Source organism: Pelobates fuscus, chromosome 3, assembly GCF_036172605.1.
Source record: "Pelobates fuscus isolate aPelFus1 chromosome 3, aPelFus1.pri, whole genome shotgun sequence".
NCBI classification, from domain to species: Eukaryota; Metazoa; Chordata; class Amphibia; order Anura; family Pelobatidae; genus Pelobates; species Pelobates fuscus.
In genome coordinates, this window is record NC_086319.1 from 14,790,684 (window position 1) to 14,810,611 (window position 19,928).

At 40.9% G+C, this 19,928-nt stretch overlaps 1 protein-coding gene across 2 annotated transcripts in view; it reads right to left on the minus strand.

Annotated features, from left to right (window-relative positions):
- Window positions 1–329: 329 nt before the first annotated feature.
- The window catches only part of KIAA0930 (KIAA0930 ortholog), a 26,057-nt gene continuing 6,458 nt past the window's right edge, over window positions 330–19,928 (minus strand). Inside the window, exons 2-10 of one of the 2 annotated variants that reach the window (XM_063446736.1) lie at window positions 11,959–12,107; window positions 10,493–10,597; window positions 10,277–10,354; window positions 9,023–9,124; window positions 7,636–7,776; window positions 6,360–6,554; window positions 6,101–6,266; window positions 3,989–4,144; window positions 330–3,471 (exon numbers count right to left, since the gene is read on the minus strand). In XM_063446736.1, the coding sequence (XP_063302806.1) occupies window positions 3,431–3,471; window positions 3,989–4,144; window positions 6,101–6,266; window positions 6,360–6,554; window positions 7,636–7,776; window positions 9,023–9,124; window positions 10,277–10,354; window positions 10,493–10,597; window positions 11,959–12,107 (1,133 nt within the window). In that variant the 3' untranslated portion in view covers window positions 330–3,430. Of the gene's footprint in view, window positions 3,472–3,988; window positions 4,145–6,100; window positions 6,267–6,359; window positions 6,555–7,635; window positions 7,777–9,022; window positions 9,125–10,276; window positions 10,355–10,492; window positions 10,601–11,958; window positions 12,108–19,928 lie in introns of both variants that reach the window. The other variant, XM_063446735.1, reaches the window with a different exon arrangement.

Below are 19,928 nucleotides of genomic sequence, written 5' to 3' on the forward strand. Positions count from 1 at the left end.
AAATGAGATCCACGCAGTAAACTCAAATCACAGCTACAGGTTACCGACTTGTGACAAAGTACACAGCAACGTGAGATCTGCGCTGCCACGGGGAATGATAGATACGCAGACATGGCGGATGCGCAAGTGCTCCATTACTGTCGCCATGCGGAAATTAAATGAGAATGTTTTTTAAAAATAAATAAATATAAAAAACACATTTGTATGAAAGTGTAGTGTTGGATCAGGCAGTAGCTGTTACATAATACCAATGTTACACACAGACACGAAAATCTAAAAAATTAACAAGATGAGAAGTGATATTTGAAAGCAACACAAAAAAAAGGTAGTTCAATTTGACAATTAACTTTAATAAATAAAAATGTAATAACTTAAAGCATGTATATAGTGCAATAAAGTAAAAACAAAATGAAACTAGACATTTATGCAGAACTCACAGAGGTTAGTTCTTTCATACATTTCAGCCCCCCTTAATATGGACTAGAATCTCAGACTCGGAACGTACACCGGATCCAGCCTGACAGCTTATTATAGGCGTGAGAACATCCAGTATCTTTCTGTACGAAGCCATCACTACCAACCCACAGGACATTCACAAAAAGCCAAACAGGCGGGGGACATTGTGCCAGGAAACAGGACTGCCCCAGCCAAACCGAACGAGCAGCCTTATATTGGTTGTTCCTCTGCTCGAGCATTTTCACGTTAAACAAGTGTTTTGAACATAGCCAAGGGCTCCATTGAGCGCACAATATCGTCCCCACCTGACAGATCATCAAGTCACTTTACCTTTCATTCAGTAAGTCATTTAACCCCTTAAGGACCAAACTTCTGGAATAAAAGGGAATCATGACATGTCACACGTCATGTGTCCTTAAGGGGTTAAACCCAGATTACAAACAAAGGACAAAAATAAAAATAAAATCTCTTCTCCCCCCGCCCCCCAAAAAACAAAACACACTATTTACAGTCAAAAGAGGAGTTACTTTCTGCTTCCTCCCCCATGAAGCCAGACATCACTACACAATCTATCAGACACTTTTATGTAGGGATGGACAGTTTTCATTTTTCCAGAGCCGATACAGATTATCGGTCGCTTTTCGGGCTAATTGCCGATTCCCAGTGACGACATTTTGTACATTTAGAGTTTTGAAAAAGGTACAATTTCTAACAAATCTAGCATTAGCTGACACAATCACACTCCTGTCACTCCCAGACGGCGAGCTCAGTACATTACAGTAGATTATTCACGGTCTCATCTCCCTGCCTTCAGCCGAGCTCCACATGCGGGGCGACGCCAGGTCATGGCGTGAAGCTGCTAGGGCCGACATCTGGAGTTTCTAGGTGCAGAATATAGCGTGTGGTGACTGCGAGAGGTGAGAGAGTTATGGTTTAGATCAGTAAATTAGAAGGACGATTATCGATAAAATTCTGAATGTCGGCTCTTATAATAAAAATCGATCTATCCCACCTTTAATACTGAATTTTTGGGAAGACAACACCAAAGACACTTCCCAGTCACAGACTGATAGAGATAATTACACAATGGACATTAATACTTTTCCATAAAACTAAAATCTAGACAATGTTTTGGGTTGGGGATTGTAGCCCTTTCAATGATTCAAACACTCACACGAAGACACCATGGCCAAACTATCCGAGAAACGTACAAACAACATGTGCGACATTCATTTTAATGCGATACTATGCAGGCTTTACCACCACTCCTCATAAAGGGTTCTCATCACAACTGCACAACCTTTGCCAACATTCCGCTCTGATTACCTTGTCTTCCACAGATCTGCTCTAGATAACAGTGTTAGGATTACAAAGCACATGTGACAAACACAAAATACACAAATCAAAAGTACAAACATGTGTAATCCACAACCGGATTCATGGAGGGGTACGAGTGTGAACAGTTTTCTAGAGTGACAAAAATCTGCAATTATACCTTTCACAGAGGGCTTTCCAAGTCCTACAAATTCACTCAGTCTATCCCCCTTCTGTGGTTTTAGTGCAAGGAGATTGGGAGATAAGAGAGCCAGGAAATGAATAAGTGCTAAAATCAGCCTAAACTCTCCCAAGAAGGCCTCTCAAAATCCAAGCATCAATCATCTTCGGTAACAATTAAAGCAAACATTAAAAAAACCCATGTTAGTTCCCAATCACATCATATTCTGAAAAGGGTTTTATTTCTGCTTTGGGACAATCAAAATATCCCTCGGCCCTTTTCATTTTAATGCCAAGCTTAAAACACGTTAAAGAAATGTGTCAACCTAATAGATAAACTAAAAAGCATTAGATCAATAGTTTTAATCCAATGTTAGCAAGTTATATTAAATGTTTAATTGAAACTGATAAAGTCCTAAAAAAGAAAATAGCTCAGAACATGTGGCTGTACATCTCCCTTTTTGTATAACTATAAAGTGATTTGAAATATTAAGTGAATTATGCACATTCCATTTGGAGTGATGTGTTACTTGCTCAAAGACTTTGTCCCTTTAAATGTCTAATTTTCTTTTATCACTTTCACATGAAACGGTGAGATCACAGAAAATAGAATGGTCAGTTCGTGTCTAGCTGAGGAGAACCGCCCCAAAGCTCCAGTATTTAGTAAATTATAACATTTGTTTTAAGACAGTCTGCTATACGTTATTATAAACTTCCTTCACACAGGGCACGGGCTGCAAAATGGACAGAGGACCATGCACCCTTCCCATTCGAATGATCTTACAGACATTTTTAATTTAGGGCAGAATCTGTTTTAGAGAAATCATTGATGTTGTGCATGAAATTTGGAGATACACAAAATAAGGAGAAAACACCCCTCAAAACACTGTTTGAATTGGAAAGTGCAAAAAAATAAAATAATAAAAAAAAACTCTTCAGAAAGGATGTTTCCACCTCTGAGACGTTGAAGCCATGAAGACGTACGCCAAACACAACATTAGTTCGGAACTCACAGAAAGACATTCATGAAATTGCAACTTTACCGAATCGTGTACATAATGTGTTGCGCAGTTCATAGACTTTGTTCGCTGCTACTAAAAGTACGGATCACAAAAAAATAAAAAAAATTAACCAATAATTTTGGCTTTTTTCATTAGGTTTTTTTTTCTTAACACAGCCCCTTTTAGTTACAAAGCCCCTTTCCAAAACACCATAAGGATGTAGTTTAAGCATACACCAGTGGAGGGGTAAAGAGGCACTTTTTGATTGGCTGGTATTTGTTTTAGGTTTTTTTAACCCCTTTGTAACTGCAGGATCCCAGATCTCACATGCCCCTGCAGAGGCAAACGGGAGAAGTCTTTTCTTAGTTCTGTGCGTGTATGCTTCTTGCCACCAGGTGGTAGTATTGTCACATGGCACCACTGCGGGTCAAATAGGCACTTTGGCAGTTTTTAAACACTGTTCAGCCAATTTGTCTTCGCTATGACATCAGAATCGGCTTCTGTCGCACTTCCAAAATATCTGTCAAAACAAAACAGGAGGTAAGACTGTAGATTACGGTCAATAGTCTGTTCTAAACTCCTGACAATTAATACCGTGTGCCATGCCATCTCCAAACCATCAGGTCTGTCTAGACTTCATGACATCCTATGAAGACTTGCTTAAAACAGAGGCGTCTCCTGGAATCTGTAACACTAGATACAGTGAAATATCGACTTTCATTCATCCTTTTCACTGGGTCTGAAAGCACTAACATTCTAGTAATTTTATAGCTGTGAGCAGGACGCACTGCTGAGTTCCCGGGGAAAGATGGCAACATATAGTAGGTGGAGAGCTATCCGCTAAGGCAGGGGTGCCCAAAAGGTAGATCCCAAGATGTTTTAGAACAACTCCCATAATGCTTTCCATGCCCTTGGAATGACAAAGCATCATGGAAACTTTAGTGTTAAACCATCGAAAGGATCTACCTTTTGGGCAGCTAAGCTAGCTCAGCAATTAATGTTACATTACAAAGACCAGACATTGATGAGATGGTTACCTGACAAGATCCGCTGCAGGGGCAAGGTAACATATGTTAAGTGTGCATAGAGTAAGAAGTTCTCATCAGTTCTGTTCAGTTTCAGCCACGATCCAACCAAAGATCTCCCCGTCCCAGACAGCGAGCGAGATCTCAGGTTCGTTGTATTATGCATATCTGTGAAAAGAGGGAGACAGTCTTACGGTACAAGAAACCATTGAATGGACCTCCCATATGGCACGGGAGTGGGGACAAATCAAGTGAAGACATAACTTTTTTTTTTCTTTTTACAAAATTTACTTTTTTTTGGCCACAAGACAAACTTTTTAAATAATTATTTTTGGAATAAGCCAGCAGTGCAATCAACATCCAGCTTCTCAACATCTTTTAACGTTCAATACGGGTTTTAAAGAATTCCAATAAAACACACACTTTTACACAATGTTATGCCTATGCTCCATTGAGCAGAGGATATCAGCAGCAAGGCTCTGTGTGGGAGAGTGGACTGACTCTTCAAAGCCAAATAGGAATCTTTGTAGCAGTGTTTCCAGTCAATAAGATGCTTTGGAAGAATAAAGAGGTTTGTGAATTGTGTTTATTCACCAGCTGACTGTCTCCTACACATTGCTGGAAATGGCTATAAATCTATTGATCTGTAAGCTCTGCCTGCATCCAGATAACTCTAAATAAAAAAAAAAAACCTCCTCTGTCACGTTTTAAAACAGTATTCATAGCAGAGCTTTACAAAATGATAAATCAAACGACACTCGTTCTTACTAAAGGGACATTCTAGGCAGCAACACAACTTTAAAGCATTTGATCTCAAAGTGTCTAACTCTGCTTTAAAAGCCTAAAATTTGCAATTCCTTGGTCTGTTTCCAGTTTAGTAAAATAATGAGATTTCTTCCTCTATATAGCATTCACAAATACAGTGTTTGCAAAGAATCCATATTTAGAGGTGAACTGGTGATACTGGGAAGTGTACAAGTGGAGGTGAACTGGTGATACTGGGAAGTGTACAAGTGGAGGTGAATTGGTGATAGTGGGGAGTGTACAAGTGGCGGTGAACTGGTGATACTGGGAAGTGTACAAGTGGCGGTGAACTGGTGATACTGGGAAGTGTACAAGTGGCGGTGAACTGGTGATACTGGGAAGTGTACAAGTGGAGGTGAACTGGTGATACTGGGGAGTGTACAAGTGGAGGTGAACTGGTGATACTGGGAAGTGTACAAGTGGAGGTGAACTGGTGATACTGGGAAGTGTACAAGTGGAGGTGAACTGGTGATACTGGGAAGTGTACAAGTGGAGGTGAATTGGTGATACTGGGAAGTGTACAAGTGGAGGTGAACTGGTGATACTGGGAAGTGTACAAGTGGAGGTGAGCTGGTGATACTGGGAAGTGTACAAGTGGAGGTGAACTGGTGATACTGGGAAGTGTACAAGTGGCGGTGAACTGGTGATACTGGGAAGTGTACAAGTGGCGGTGAACTGGTGATACTGGGAAGTGTACAAGTGGAGGTGAACTGGTGATACTGGGGAGTGTACAAGTGGAGGTGAATTGGTGATACTGGGGAGTGTACAAGTGGAGGTGAATTGGTGATACTGGGAAGTGTACAAGTGGAGGTGAATTGGTGATACTGGGAAGTGTACAAGTGGAGGTGAGCTGGTGATAGTGGGGAGTGTACAAGTGGAGGTGAGCTGGTGATACTGGGAAGTGTACAAGTGGAGGTGAACTGGTGATACTGGGAAGTGTACAAGTGGAGGTGAATTGGTGATACTGGGAAGTGTACAAGTGGAGGTGAGCTGGTGATAGTGGGGAGTGTACAAGTGGAGGTGAGCTGGTGATACTGGGAAGTGTACAAGTGGAGGTGAGCTGGTGATACTGGGAAGTGTACAAGTGGAGGTGAACTGGTGATACTGGGAAGTGTACAAGTGGAGACTTTGGCCGATAACCCGGAAATTATGTTTCTTCTATTTAGGATACACGCGTGTGGCAGACCATTATATGCATGTAGGTCCAGCTAGAGATGGTTAGACACCCCAAAATGCATGACACTAGCGAGCCAGAGCGAATGAGGTTAAACCAATGGTTAGAAGGCATGGTGGCTATAGATATTATAGGGTTTCCTGTACCTCCACCATCATCGCTGTCCCTGAAGAATTCCTCGCTGTCATTGGCCGAGTGAGACTTCTTCATCTCAGCGTTGCGGTTCCTTGGCACCTTTCTCTTTAAAGAGGGCGAGAAAAATGAAGGGCGGCTGTTCCTTTCTGGCGTTGGTGGTGTACTAAATGAAGTCACCTACCACAGATAAAAGGACAAGAATACGTTACACTTTACATTAGAATATGAATGGAGGTTTCCAAGTCTATCAAGCCTTGTTTGTGCTCTTACCCTCTCATGCAAAGGCGACCCTGGGTTGGAGTCGTCCTCAGTGCCGTATGGTGAGGTGTCACCGGTGGAGACCCTGCTTACTGCCATCTCTGCATGCCCCTTGCCCTGAGGCCCCTTCATGCGCACAAACTCCATGTTGTTATACTTGTAGAACCCAAACGACATCTTCTGAGCCATCTTCGCAGCCACACTTACCTGTTTAGACAAACCAGTAGGTTTATTTTTCCAGACCAGAGAATGTTACAAAATGATCACACATTTTGCCAGGTTCGTGGTGAGTAGTCATAATATAATGAGTTATAAATAAAATTAAAACAAGTCGTCAGTCGAGAAACCAGCAGGACAGAAACAGTAACAATCAACTGAGAATTTATGGACATTAAAAATTATTCAATTCACTGCATTGCTTGACAGACCGATGCACTAAAAAGCAGGACAGGAGGTAAAAAAGCTAGCAGAATGCTTGGTTGTATAGGGAGAGGTATTAGCAGTAGAAAGAGGGAAGTGCTCATGCCATTGTACAGAACACAGGTGAGACCTCACTTGGAGTATTGTACGCAGTACTGGAGACCGTATCTCCAGAAGGATATTGATACCTTAGAGAGAGTTCAAAGAAGGGCTACTAAACTGGTTCATGGATTGCAGGTTAAAACTTACCAGGAAAGGTTAAAGGATCTTAACATGTATAGCTTGGAGGAAAGACAAGACAGGGGGGATATGATAGAAGCATTTAAATACATAAAGGGAATAAACACAGTAAAGGAGGAGACTATATTTAAAAGAAGAAAAACTACCACGACAGGAGGACATAGTCTTAAATTAGAGGGACAAAGGTTTAAAAATAATATTAGGAAGTATTACTTTACTGAGAGGGTAGTGGATGCATGGAATAGCCTTCCAGCTGAAGTGGTAGAGGTTAACACAGTAAAGGAGTTTAAGCATGCGTGGGATAGGCATAAGGCTATCCTAACTAAGATAAGGCCAGGGACTAATGAAAGTATTTAGAATGTTGGGCAGACTAGATGGGTCGAATGGGTTTTTATCTGCCGTCACATTCTATGTTTCTAAAGATCAAACTGTCCACATTCTTAAAATCTTGGCTACATTGTTATTCAGATAACCATTCTTTAGGACGACAAACAGTATTTCACACCGAAGTCTACGCACAGACATCAGCAATGACTAGTTGTCAGGATCGCCCAGCCCATACCAAGATTTTATCCAAATTCAGTCCATCTGGCTGATGCTATGAACACATCGTACGTGCTCTGCTTACCCTATTGTCATACACTTTTTTGAGCGCTTCGTAGCGAATCGATCCTTGGAAAATAACTCCTTGAAATGTGTTGGTTTTATCACTGGCCACAAGCTCCACGCAGACCATTTCCCCCTCCCCCACTGTCATGTCGCTAAATACCTAAAACCAACGGATAAAGCACAAATTAAACTAAATGCAATGCTTAAAATCAAAAAATAAAATGAAATTTTTTAAAATAAAAATTGTAATAGACTGCCACAGCTTACTCTAAGGAAACGTGTTTATATGATTATACGACAGAGTTTGTGTAATAAGAGCTTGTTTTAGATGCAGCACAACATGGGACTGATGGGATTTAGTTTTGGCTTTTCTTTTGTAGGTAATTTAATTTTACTCTTAAAGGGACACTCCAGGCACAAGTATAACAAATGCATGAGATGCTGTATTATTTTTGTTCAAAATGTATTTGCAGAATATTGCAACAGAAGCCTGCCTCTTTATCCACGACCCCTTCAAGAAAAAAAAAAAAAATAGGGGACAAGACTATGTGCACAGTCTCAGAACCAGCAGCACCGAATGAGACGCTTTTCATTTATAAAAACTGCAGACAGATTGTGTCCTCTCCTAATGCTGGTTGTGTTGTAGTTCAGATCATTCAGTACAGTCAATGGCTGAGCTGTGCACATACAGTTTTGATAAGGATGTCTTTATAAACAGGTTTACAGTGCAGCATTCTGCAAAATAGTTTTTATTTTAGGCCAAAACTATTGAGCATTTAAAAAAAAAAAATAAATAAAAAAAAAAAAAAAAAATTATATATATATATATCATAATAATCATGAAATAATACCAAATTCAAATCGATTGCATTATATTTGTATCGGTGGCCGGAGTGTCCCTTTAAAGTAGATTTATCCACTAGAACATTTACTAAATACAGCCTCTGTCTGTTTGAGATGATCCGCTAACTTACAGAACAAATCCAAACAGGTACTTTTATAAAGCATTACGAAGCTATGGATGCAATCCAGTGGAATCGGATTAAAACAGTCCAAATTAATAAACCGATTAAACACGTTCAATTGCAAAACGCAGCAGTTACGCTTTGACGAGTTCATATACAAGAATAAAGTGAAATGCTATAAAATGTCATTTTCTCCGTAAGTGCGGTCAATATTAAATGAACTTGCTTTTCTGGATATTATTTACAGTTAGATTTTCTACTGGCCTTGTGCGTTCTAATATTAGGATTGCGATTGAAAGGTTTCCTGCAGGAACAAACATATTGAATAATATGAAATTGAATATAATCTGGGTGTCTCCAGCGTAATGAAATCACATTTTTCACCTCTATACAAAGAAGGACTCACATCAAGCAAGGTTTAAAGACAAACTAGACTCGTACCTCTTCAAAGTTGTCAATCATGAAAAATATATTGGGGTAGCTGATCTTCGATTCCTCTCCCTTGCTGTCCATTGGGTGTTTGCTCGGTGACGCGAACACTTGCTGGAACATTGATAAAGCAAGACTAAATGAATCATATTTCGAACAGGCTGTGCATAGAGAGCGGCTCACACATCAGTTAGGGTTAACAAATAACAGAAGGGTTAAATAAGCTCTGACTGTGACCCAAATTATGAGCATGGTAACAGCTAGGCAGCTTGTTAATCGCAACAGTTTCTCGGTTCCATTACCCTACCAACATAAAACTAAATAAATTCAACAAATCAACTTATTTAGCCTCCTTCCTAATAAGAAAGGGTTCTCCCTTCTACTCGGGAAGGCAACAATATCACTTAAAGGGACAGTATAGTCATTAGGAATTTCTACAGCCTTTTATATTTGTTGTGGTGAGTAGAATCATTTCCTTCAGGCTTTTTGCGGTCTTCAGAAAATAAATCAGTGTTGACATTGCAGCCAAGGTTCCAAACCCAATGAGATAACATGGGGAACCAATTTTAGGTTCTAACCTAGGGGTTTAAAACCTCTAATTAAATGGGGATCCTTCAGGCATCTAATAGGGTATCAAGCTTTGAAATTTGTGAACAGTAATGCACTGGGTCAAGTCCAGTTTTTGTTGTGTTTTTTTTAATTGGGGAGGTGGGTGAGGGCAGGGACACAACAAAACAAAATGTATTGTATCCCTGGTCTCTCATAGTAATGTGTAAATATGTATGGTCACTCTGCAATAGAAGGCCATGGGTAAACTTCTCATAGAACGTTTCTTTTATGCTCATTGAATAATGAATGGACCTTGTTTAAGTGAATGTACAATGCTCGTAGTATCCATTCATTCAGGAAGCATCAGATCAATTGGATCAAGACAACCTCCTCCACTGCCAACATTTCTGATTAGTCTACAAAACACCGGGCAAGGAATATCAGCAGAAAACTCCAGGGTTATGATGGCTGAAAGCACAGTCTGAAACTTTAACCCCTGAAGGACACATGACACGTGTGACATGTCATGATTCCCTTTTATTCCCGATGTTTGGTCCTTTAGGGGTTAAAGGGATCTTGGTCACCGGACCAGATATTCAGGTTCCAGTTTTCTTCTAATGAGAATGTGACTTTATGACGCCCATACCACATCGGTTCAGTTTTATTAGATTCAAGATAAGCCCCCCCCCCCCCCCCCCCCACCACCCACTCACAAACCTGGGATTTCTTTTTATGAATGTGGATGTCCCCAGCATCCGATCGCGTACACACCGCGCAGGTCACCATATAATGCAGCTGGGGAGAACATGAAGAGTGAGAGAAGTCATAAAATAGAGACCCCGAGAGCTTCGACATGCTTAGCTGGAAATTAAAGCCAAATACACCAACTGGACATCGTAAATACCCAAGCCTCCGAAAATAATCTTAGCGCACCTTCTGCAAAATGAGATTCAGGTAGACACTCTCCTCCCAATCGATGTCAGGGTCTCCTAGACCAGGAAGCTTCTTAGAGTCCTTGCGATAGACCTCTACTTCCACCTGCTGGAAACCACGAGAAAGCATTTCAAGCAATGTTTGAATACAACCCGATTCCATTTAAATAAATTTTAAATAAAGTATGGTGTACTACTTTGCTTACAAATAAATTTACAATGTGACAGACCATCTTCACTATAACTAACCCTCTGTGTCTGCCAGCCCAGCAGTCACCATGCTTTCACCAGCCAAGGGGACGCAGAGGCACGGTGCACCTGACCGGGAGCAACCCTGGAACTCTAAAAATTGGATCGAGTAGTCACCATGGTCAGCTAAAACTTTAACAGGAGTGCGATTGGCCCAAGGACCAACAATCAGGGCATTTTGTGGAGGGCTAGTAGTGGGGTTGGTGGGGCATCGAAAGACATGAGGGAGCTCCTATTGCAATCTATTGTTCTCCCTGGGGATCTCCAGTGAAGTCTCCAGGTGTATAAGGTGACAATTTGGCACAATAAAGCAGTTCTTATACACCCTTCACCAAGTCGCGGCTTGTGTGCAAGAGAGCATAATCACTCTGAAGCTTCTACAAGGGAAGGGACAACCTAGGAGGTAGGAACTAAGCCACTCGTGGGTATACTGCCACATACACAAAATTCAAAAAATAAAAAAAGTCCCATTACTCTGTGCAAAACAAACAAAAAAACCATAAATACCACCAGTGTACTATCCCAAATTCTAGAGTATAAGTAAACATTATGTCTTTAGTACCACTGTACGGCCAAACAATGCATGATCATCCAGGACCCCAAATAAAAACAAACAAAAAACCCACTAGGCTGATAACGAATACATGTTGCTGAGCAGTCTATGCGTACAACTAATCTTCCCACTTAATAAACCTGTCCGTGTACACAACACATGGTCAGCTAGAATTCCTTCATGGGGAGGCTGCCATCATTACGGAATCTATGCGTGTGGATTAAACAGAAATCGTAAAGTGCCAACGATACGTCAGGAGGTCCAGGATATTACCCACATTTTGCTGCCGTTTGTCATTTTAGTGAATAAAAATGGATCAATCATGTAAGCAAGAAAAATAGGTTTTTATAAACATAAATAAGATGTAAGAATGTGCAAACATGGTATTTTATAATTTTTTTCTTTAAGTGCTATAATATTTATATAGAAAAAGTATAATCTATAGTTCAATATTGCAAGCCCTGTGCGACTAGCCAGGTCTAAAGGTTACTGGCCACTGCAATCCAGTGGTGAATTTCTTCGTGCCAGGGCCGAATTTTCACAATGACCAATGGGCGGGTGGTAATAATAGAATTGTATGAAATTAAACATTCCCCCACATTCTTGTCGCCCTCTCTAGATCGGTTTGCTGACTAAATTGATAAAACCTAATACTGCAGATTTACCTTTTTGCCTTCGATGCCATCTGTACCAACATAAGCCAACTTGCGCCGTACGTAGAACAACATGTCATCCTGCCGCGGCGCCCACTTCTCCATGAAGTACGTAGAATACATCCAGGTCCAAAACACAATGCGGTCATCTTTAAAAAAACCTGGAAAGAAAAATCGCGAAGATTACAATAAAATGGTGGTCTCGTAGGAGAGAATCAACATTTTGACAAACACAGGCAACAAAAATAAAATAACAAAATTAGTGTATCTCATCAACCTAACAAAAGCCACAATCCTGCTTCTCCATTAGCTTGCAGAGTAGGTTCATTTAGGTGTTTATTAATGAAAGTGCAAGCAAGTTCTAGCCTATGTAGTCATAAAAAATAAAAAAAACAGTAAGTGACATTTTATTTAGGACCAAGAACCATTACTACAGCCAGATTCTAAATACTGTAATAAGTATGTCTATTCCACGCAGACAGTTGCGGCCCAGGAGAGTAACTCCCACCAATCTCAGGCAGAGCGGGACATGCATGCTCCTGTGATGCCCTATGATTAAACTATATATAAAAATGGTACATAACGGTGACATTTATAAGCAGGCCATCAGTCTCGTGGTTCAGTGATATTTTATTATATATACCCCCCCCCCCCCCTCCCAGGCCCTGTGAAGCCGGAGGAACAGATAAACTATTTGTAATGACCGTCTAATCCAGAAATCTCACACCTCCTGAACGATTGATTTTTTTAGCTCCAGTTACAATGGTTTCTGGAGAATCTGGAGGCCGGCTAATTACACCGCATCGGCTATTGCAATTCCATTCTGCAATGAAAACCATATTGTGTTTGTGGATAGAAATTAGTCATTGATCAGGTCCAGAGCGGCCCCTTCATATCGCTCTGTGTTAACAGAACATTTCATTCCATAGATCGAGCCAAACAACAGGTACTCATTACTAGTGATTAGCTGCTCACACAACAAAGAAAACCCGATTTACTCACACAGCCCCAAGGAGAAGGGTGCGCAATCTATTTGTGTAACTTTAACGCACGTGGGCTATTCAATAAACCACACATGACGTGATCGATGTACGGCCTTGGGCTGAAATAACCAGAGTCTCAAAAAAAATAAAACAAGGCACAGATTTTCATAGTGTTATATTACAAGAAATCTGTTAAATTAAAATGTGCACATAACTTCTTTGGTTTCCTATATTTAAAAGTCATACTCTAAAACACCAAAACAACTTCAGCTCAACAGCCAGCTTGATTGAAAATTAAACAATTTTTCCAGATCTTACGGCACAGTGTGTTTGATTTAAAGTTCTCAACTCCTGTTCTGTAGTTAAACGTTAATCACACACACAGGAGGCTCCTGCAGGGTCTAGAAGGCAATTAACAGTGCATGTGATGGGAAATTCTAAATTGAACAGACTGTGCAAAAAACAAAGTGTAAACTCTTTGCAGGAAGTGTTTATGAGGGCTTTGCACGTCGCATGCAGTGAGGTGTGGCTAGGGCTGTATAAACAAAAGTGATTTAACTCCTAAATGGCAGAGAATTGAGCAGCGAGACTGCAGGGCATAATCTATTATTTTCTTGTCCATCAAAAGGGAAAAAAAACAAAAAACACAGAACAGAGACATTCCCGGAAGAGTTACATACCCCCTTAACGTTTAAAGAGAGGAAGCTTAGAGGTTATTCACTAATCAATAAATTGCAGTGACCAGAAAACTGAATTTAAAAATTCAGTCTAAAACAACCAAACTGTGACTGTAGCAGATCTTAGACATTTGTCAAAATCCAGTCAATTTTGGTATAAATGTTGCAACTCAGAACAACTTCATTGCTCTGTAAATAATTTAGAATAATGAAGGATAAGGTCCGATGGAGATCGGCACTCGTGTGCATTTTTAGATCACCGCTTCCTATGAGATGCTGGTCATCTTCACTATTAATAGAAATCATCAATTATCGCAAAGCCAGACGGGCTCACTGGCAACATTGCAAATCATGACTAAAGGGCACGCCGGCCCATGGGCGCCAACTTTACAGTCACAAGCTGTTGGCAAGAGAAAATCACACGTAAAATAACATAATATAAATCATTTAACTCTGTTACAGCAATATTCCGTGTCGCTCCTACTGAAATCACACACAAAAAAACAACAAACAAAATCCAAAACGCTTGTGTGTACACCACTGAAACAATAAATGGAGACTGCTAGGGGGTGTCTGTGCAAATAGCTCACAAACAAGGTCGGGACAATAACCATACACAGGTTCTAGAAAAGAAGAAGAACGTTGTGTAGTCACACAGCCCTGAGACGTGAGTCACTGCACTCACATGATCTAGGAGCTTGAGTTACGTCTTCAACAATTTATACAGAGGAGTTTAATCAACAAATTGTAAACCGACCCGCAAAGTTCAGGCTATGGCCCCCGAGCTGGGAATGTAGCAGGGTTGGAGCATTTTTCCAAATTGTTCTTTATTTTGCTACAATTTGGTGCTTGGTTAATGAACCCCCACACGTAAAGGGGGGAGTGATTCTATTTTACACACAATATTTAGAGTACATGACAACACAGGTTTGAGAGAGGGCAATAATTAACCCGGTAACATATTCTATTTACTCACAAGTAAGTTGGGTGACACAAACACTTTGTACATATTACTTAAGGGATTTCAAAGAATTATCACACAATGTTTTTTTTTTTTTTTTTAAATGTTGTTAAAAGGGAGAGTATGTGCACACAGATAATTTAATCTTATTGGCAGTGCCCGTTTAACCCTGCCATGTAAAACACTGCTGTTTTAGGACTCTAGTCCACCTCTAGTGGCTCTCTCCCAGACAGTTTTACTATGTCAAACAACTTTGGATATCCTCTCGCTTTGCATGTGGATGTCCAACGTCTTAAAATTCATCCTAGGAAAAGTATTAATTCAATAGACGGTAAGCTTGTTTGAGCAGGGTCCTCTTCAACCTATTGTTCCTGTAAGTTCTTTGTAATTGTCCTATTTATAGTTAAATCCCCCCTCTCATAATATTGTAAAGCGCTACGGAATCTGTTGGCGCTATATAAATGGCAATAATAATAATAATAATAATAATAATAATTTCTTACGTGGAAGCTTTAATATGCGTTCCTACTGTTGCGCATGCACATCACGTCCCACCATTGCTGTAACTTAGAGGGAGATGGAGGCCTCGCCAGCGCTGAGGAAGCCTCGGTGCTTGAATTAAGGTACGTAAACAAACACGTTTTTAACCCTTGACGCTGTCTATGGGGAGTATTGGGAGTCACCTACATAAGTTAGGGACGGGGACACTTTAGTGTTAGGTATACAGGTTTCCCCAATGTTATAATGTTCACAAAAAAATTGGAAATGATTTTTATTCCTTTGTGTTATTTTGTTGGTGATGTAATTAGCCTCTCAGTAATCAGCCTGTAACGTACATTAAGATGTGTTTAGAAATCCGTCTGTGTAAATAAGATATCTGGTCTTATTCTTAGTAACATTCTCAGTTCTGTAAACTTATCACAAAGTCAAAATCCCCCAGCCACACGCCCTAAAAGGAAAGGTCCGTCTTATACCATTTGAAACGTTTATAAAGTTAGACAATTTAGGGATTTACAGGAATTCGAAGTAAAGTAAAAGGTTACGCAATGTCCACAACTGACCGCTCGCATTTTGTATATTAAATAATGTATCCGCAATGAGAGGCCTTGGAGATAAACTACGGTATACCAGCGCTCGTCCTCTGGGGATTTGTAAAACACTGAATCCATGTGAATTGGAAAAGCCTGTATTTAATCTGAATAATAAGGGGAAATATTGCAGCCATAAGACAAAACAAGCGGTCTAGGGACAGGATTCTGAATTTACAAAATCTGAAGTCTGCCGTCAGAGGCGAGAACGCTAATGAGCCCTGCGGATTCTATTCCTTTCCTGCTCAATAGTACTTTATGCTGAATAATATGAATACCAATGGTTAATTCTCTTTAGATTTCACTTCAGTCGACAGATGAAGCCGATGTTCTGCAAATCATTAAAAACAAAAACAGAACACCGTAAGAGGAGGAAGTGAAACTAGTGGCAGAGATCGAACGGTTCATATTAAACCTGGAAAAATTCTGCAACAAAAACGCGCACCCACAATACAAACAAACAGCTGGAGCACATCAAGCACTCAGCCTGTGGATCACAACTCCTAGCATGCTCAGTCAAAGCACAGAAGCTCAGTCTACCGTCTAAATTATGTGTCTTATTTGACATGATATTTTTTAGGGGAGTGTTAAGGTTCTTTAGGGGTTAATGTTTAGGCGTAGTGCAGTACAGGGAATAATATGTTCCAAACAGCCTGACTCCATTAGTTAGTCCAATGACAATAATGATGATAGCACTATTATTTTCAAATAAAGAATTTTCTACTTGATACATTTAAACTGAAGTCAGCTCCACCCCCTTACCCCCCTCCAACCAGGATCGCAACTCCCATCAACAGAAGTCAAATATGCCTTCCATACCTGCTGTGAGTCACTCGCTCATAATCGCTCAATCCATCATAAAGAATGTGTTAAATTTGGCAGCAATAGGACCACTCTACAGACTAGCTCTCCCCACGTGCTCATCTACCCCCTCCCACAGCCATAAAACCCTTACGAGTATTACACAGCAAGGGAAATGACAATAAATAAATATCCAGCACTCCTGGTGCAATCTCATTTTTCAAAGGGACATTGTAGTCACAAGAAACCGTACAGCTTACTGTAGTTGTTATGGTGTCTATAGATGGTCCCTGCAGGCTTTTTAGTGTAAATGTAAAGGCAGTGTTTACATTGCCTAGTAACACCTATAGGTGCAGTCACTCAGACGGTCACCACAGGTGCCTCTTATCTCAGTGATGCATTTTGAGCAGCACCTATGTTCAGCGTCTCCACCCTCTGTTATTGATGTGCTGAAAATTCCCCATGGAGATACACACATTAAATCTCTAGGGGGAGATGCGGATTGGCACAATAGCTTTTCTATGGGAAAGCATTGGATTGTCAGATCATCAATATTCATGATCTCCATCACAGAGAAGAGTCCAGTCGCGCTGCAGGAATAAAAGGTAAGTATTAAATCAACTTTTTACTGTACAGGGAGGGTGTTGGTTACCTACACAGCAACTTCAGGACTATAGTGTTAGGATACATGTTTGTATTCTAATACTATAGTGTTCCTTTAAGGCACCGGCACACAGATTGATAACGTTTTGGCCCAGCACAAGGCCTTTGCCAAGTCATTGTACATAGACCATAGGTGCGCAATATATAGTGCATTCATAGAACAATTCATGATGTGTCTTCATCATGTCACATGATTAACATGAAATAACTGAAATATTAATCACAACATACATACTCTATACTTTATTCACAATAGTTAAGAGCAAAATGTGAACCCCTAACTTAAAAATATAATTTCTATACATTTAAATTGTAAGAGTAAATGAACTAAATAAAACCCGTTCGCATGAGACCGAAGTCTTGTGTAAGAGTTTGCGAGGCCACAAAGGTTGTCATGAGACTCCATGCCGAAGCAGCGTGCCCATGACAGTCACCGTTTCCTGTGAGAGCGTGCCAATTTTAGAAAATATTTTCATGGATGAGGTTACTGGCTGTTTATTGTTCAAAATGTACATTGCCATCCAAAACATATCGTTACCATACAGGGCTAAACAAGAGATTTCTCCGTATACTCACCCTTAAGAAAGCCTCTCACTGAGATACTATGTAGAGATTCATCAACTCGGACAACAAATATACATACAGACCGTACATACATAAAAAAATGGCCAAGAATGAAAGCTACAACAGTAAGCCATCTTTATTCAAGCAGAGATACGCTCACCCTATAACCTACTAATAACAGTAGCATGAGCAGGGATTGAGTCTGCGTAGAAATAGACAATGTCATCACACTAAGCAAATCTTCCCCTTTTACAGTCACATAAATGGGGTTTAGTCACTTGACTCCAAACTGTAGCAAGCCGATTTCTGAATGGCACAATTCCCACCAAAATAGCAGAATTGGAAAAGTTCTCCAGTTCGCTACCCTCATTCGTGGTCCATTAGACTGTAAAAACTTTGGCTTTTGGTGAAAACACACAGTTTGCCAGGTTGATAATTCTCAATGAAATCAGAATGGAAGTTTTACCCAGCAGAAATTCACCCTGGGACAAACCTGGAACCACTATACTGTGCCCAGTAATAACCACCTGCCATGGGTAGAGGTTACACACTAGGTCAGGGGTAGGCAACCTTTTAGCAGCACTGTGCCGATATAGGATTGTGATGTCCCGTAGCGTGCCGGTCCTATTTTTTTTTTTTATAAATCGAGGTGTGTATGCTGCCGTATTCTGCTTGTGTTATTTTACTGTAATTGCTTTGTATCGTTGTATTTGTACGTATATATGCAGGGCTGTCTTTAATAATGACTGGACCCTGGGCAAAGCATTTGCTTAGCGCCCCCTGGACCCTGTCCCCCCTTCCCAGGCATGCAATCACGTCCTCCACCTCAACACAGTGGCGGACCTAAAGTAGAGAGGTGCAAGAATTCTTGTCGGTCTCCCTGTTGCACGGGTGTCGTGCAACTCCAGAAATGCATTGACAGCTGGAGCTCTACCATTTACTCATGTTTGCAGGTCTGTATTTAGCACTAAGCAGTTTTTGTGGAATATGTTTGTATGTGGTGTTGGCATGATTGCAAGCACACACACACACAGATATACTGACACACACAGAGACATACTGACATACACACATACTGACACTCACACACAGATATACTGACACACACACAGAAACATACTGACACACACACAGAAACATACTGACACACACACACACTTTAAAACTCACCATCCAGTTTCCTACCTTTCCTGCTGGTGGCTGAAGGTGTTGGGAGTTGTTAGTATGTGGATTGTATGTGGATTGTTAGTGGTGTTTCGTTTGTGCGGATTGTGTGTATGTTTGTGTGTAGGCTGTCCGTATTATTTGTATTAGGGGAGGTTTATTCTGCATTTCTGTGTATATCTAGCAGTCTGGGTGACTTCCCTGGGTTCCAGTGGGGACTAGTCCGGCCAGGTACAGGTCAAGGACAGGAGCTGCAACAGCAACTGCGAGCTGCTCTACTACAGTGTGGCTTCCTATTCAAAAGTGCTGGGAGGAGGTGATCTGAGATCACTACCTCTATGTGCTGCAATGCATAAATTGAGGATTGTCCTTCACCACCTTTTCGGATTAGCAGATATCTAAAGTTTTACTGGGACTCCTGATGGGCCAGAGCCCGTTTGGCTCTAGCAGCCTTGAGTGCCGTGCAAAGACACCTCGAGTGCCGTGCATGGCACTAGTGCTGTAGGTTGCCTACCCTTGCACTAGGGCAGGGGTAGGCAACCTTATAGCAGAACTGTGCCGATATAGGATTGTGATGTCCAGTAGCGTGCCGGTCCCAATTTTTTTAAATTGAGGTGTGTATGCAGCCGTATTCTGCTTGTGTTATTTATACTGTAATTGCTTTGTATTGTTGTATTTGTGCGTATATGAGCCATTATATTGTATATGTTCAGGAGTAGTTTGTGGTATCAAGTATGATACATATGAATGTGGGCTGTGTATGGGAGCTGCTTGTGGAATTGTGTGTGTGGATGGATATGTCACATTGCGTGTTTGGTAGTGTGTGGGGCTGTTTGGGGTTTCGCATGGGAGAGGCTGCATGTGGGGTTGTGTGCATGTATGTGGATTGTTAGTGGTGTTGCGTTTGTGCAGATTGTGTGTATGTTTGCTCGTGGGCTGTTCGTATTATTTGTATGAGGGGAGGGTTATTCTGCATTTCTGTGTATATCTAGCAGTGTGGGTGGCGTCCCTGGGTTCCAGTGTTGACCAGGCCAGCCAGGTACACGTTAAGGACAGGAGCTGCAACAGCAACTGCGAGCTG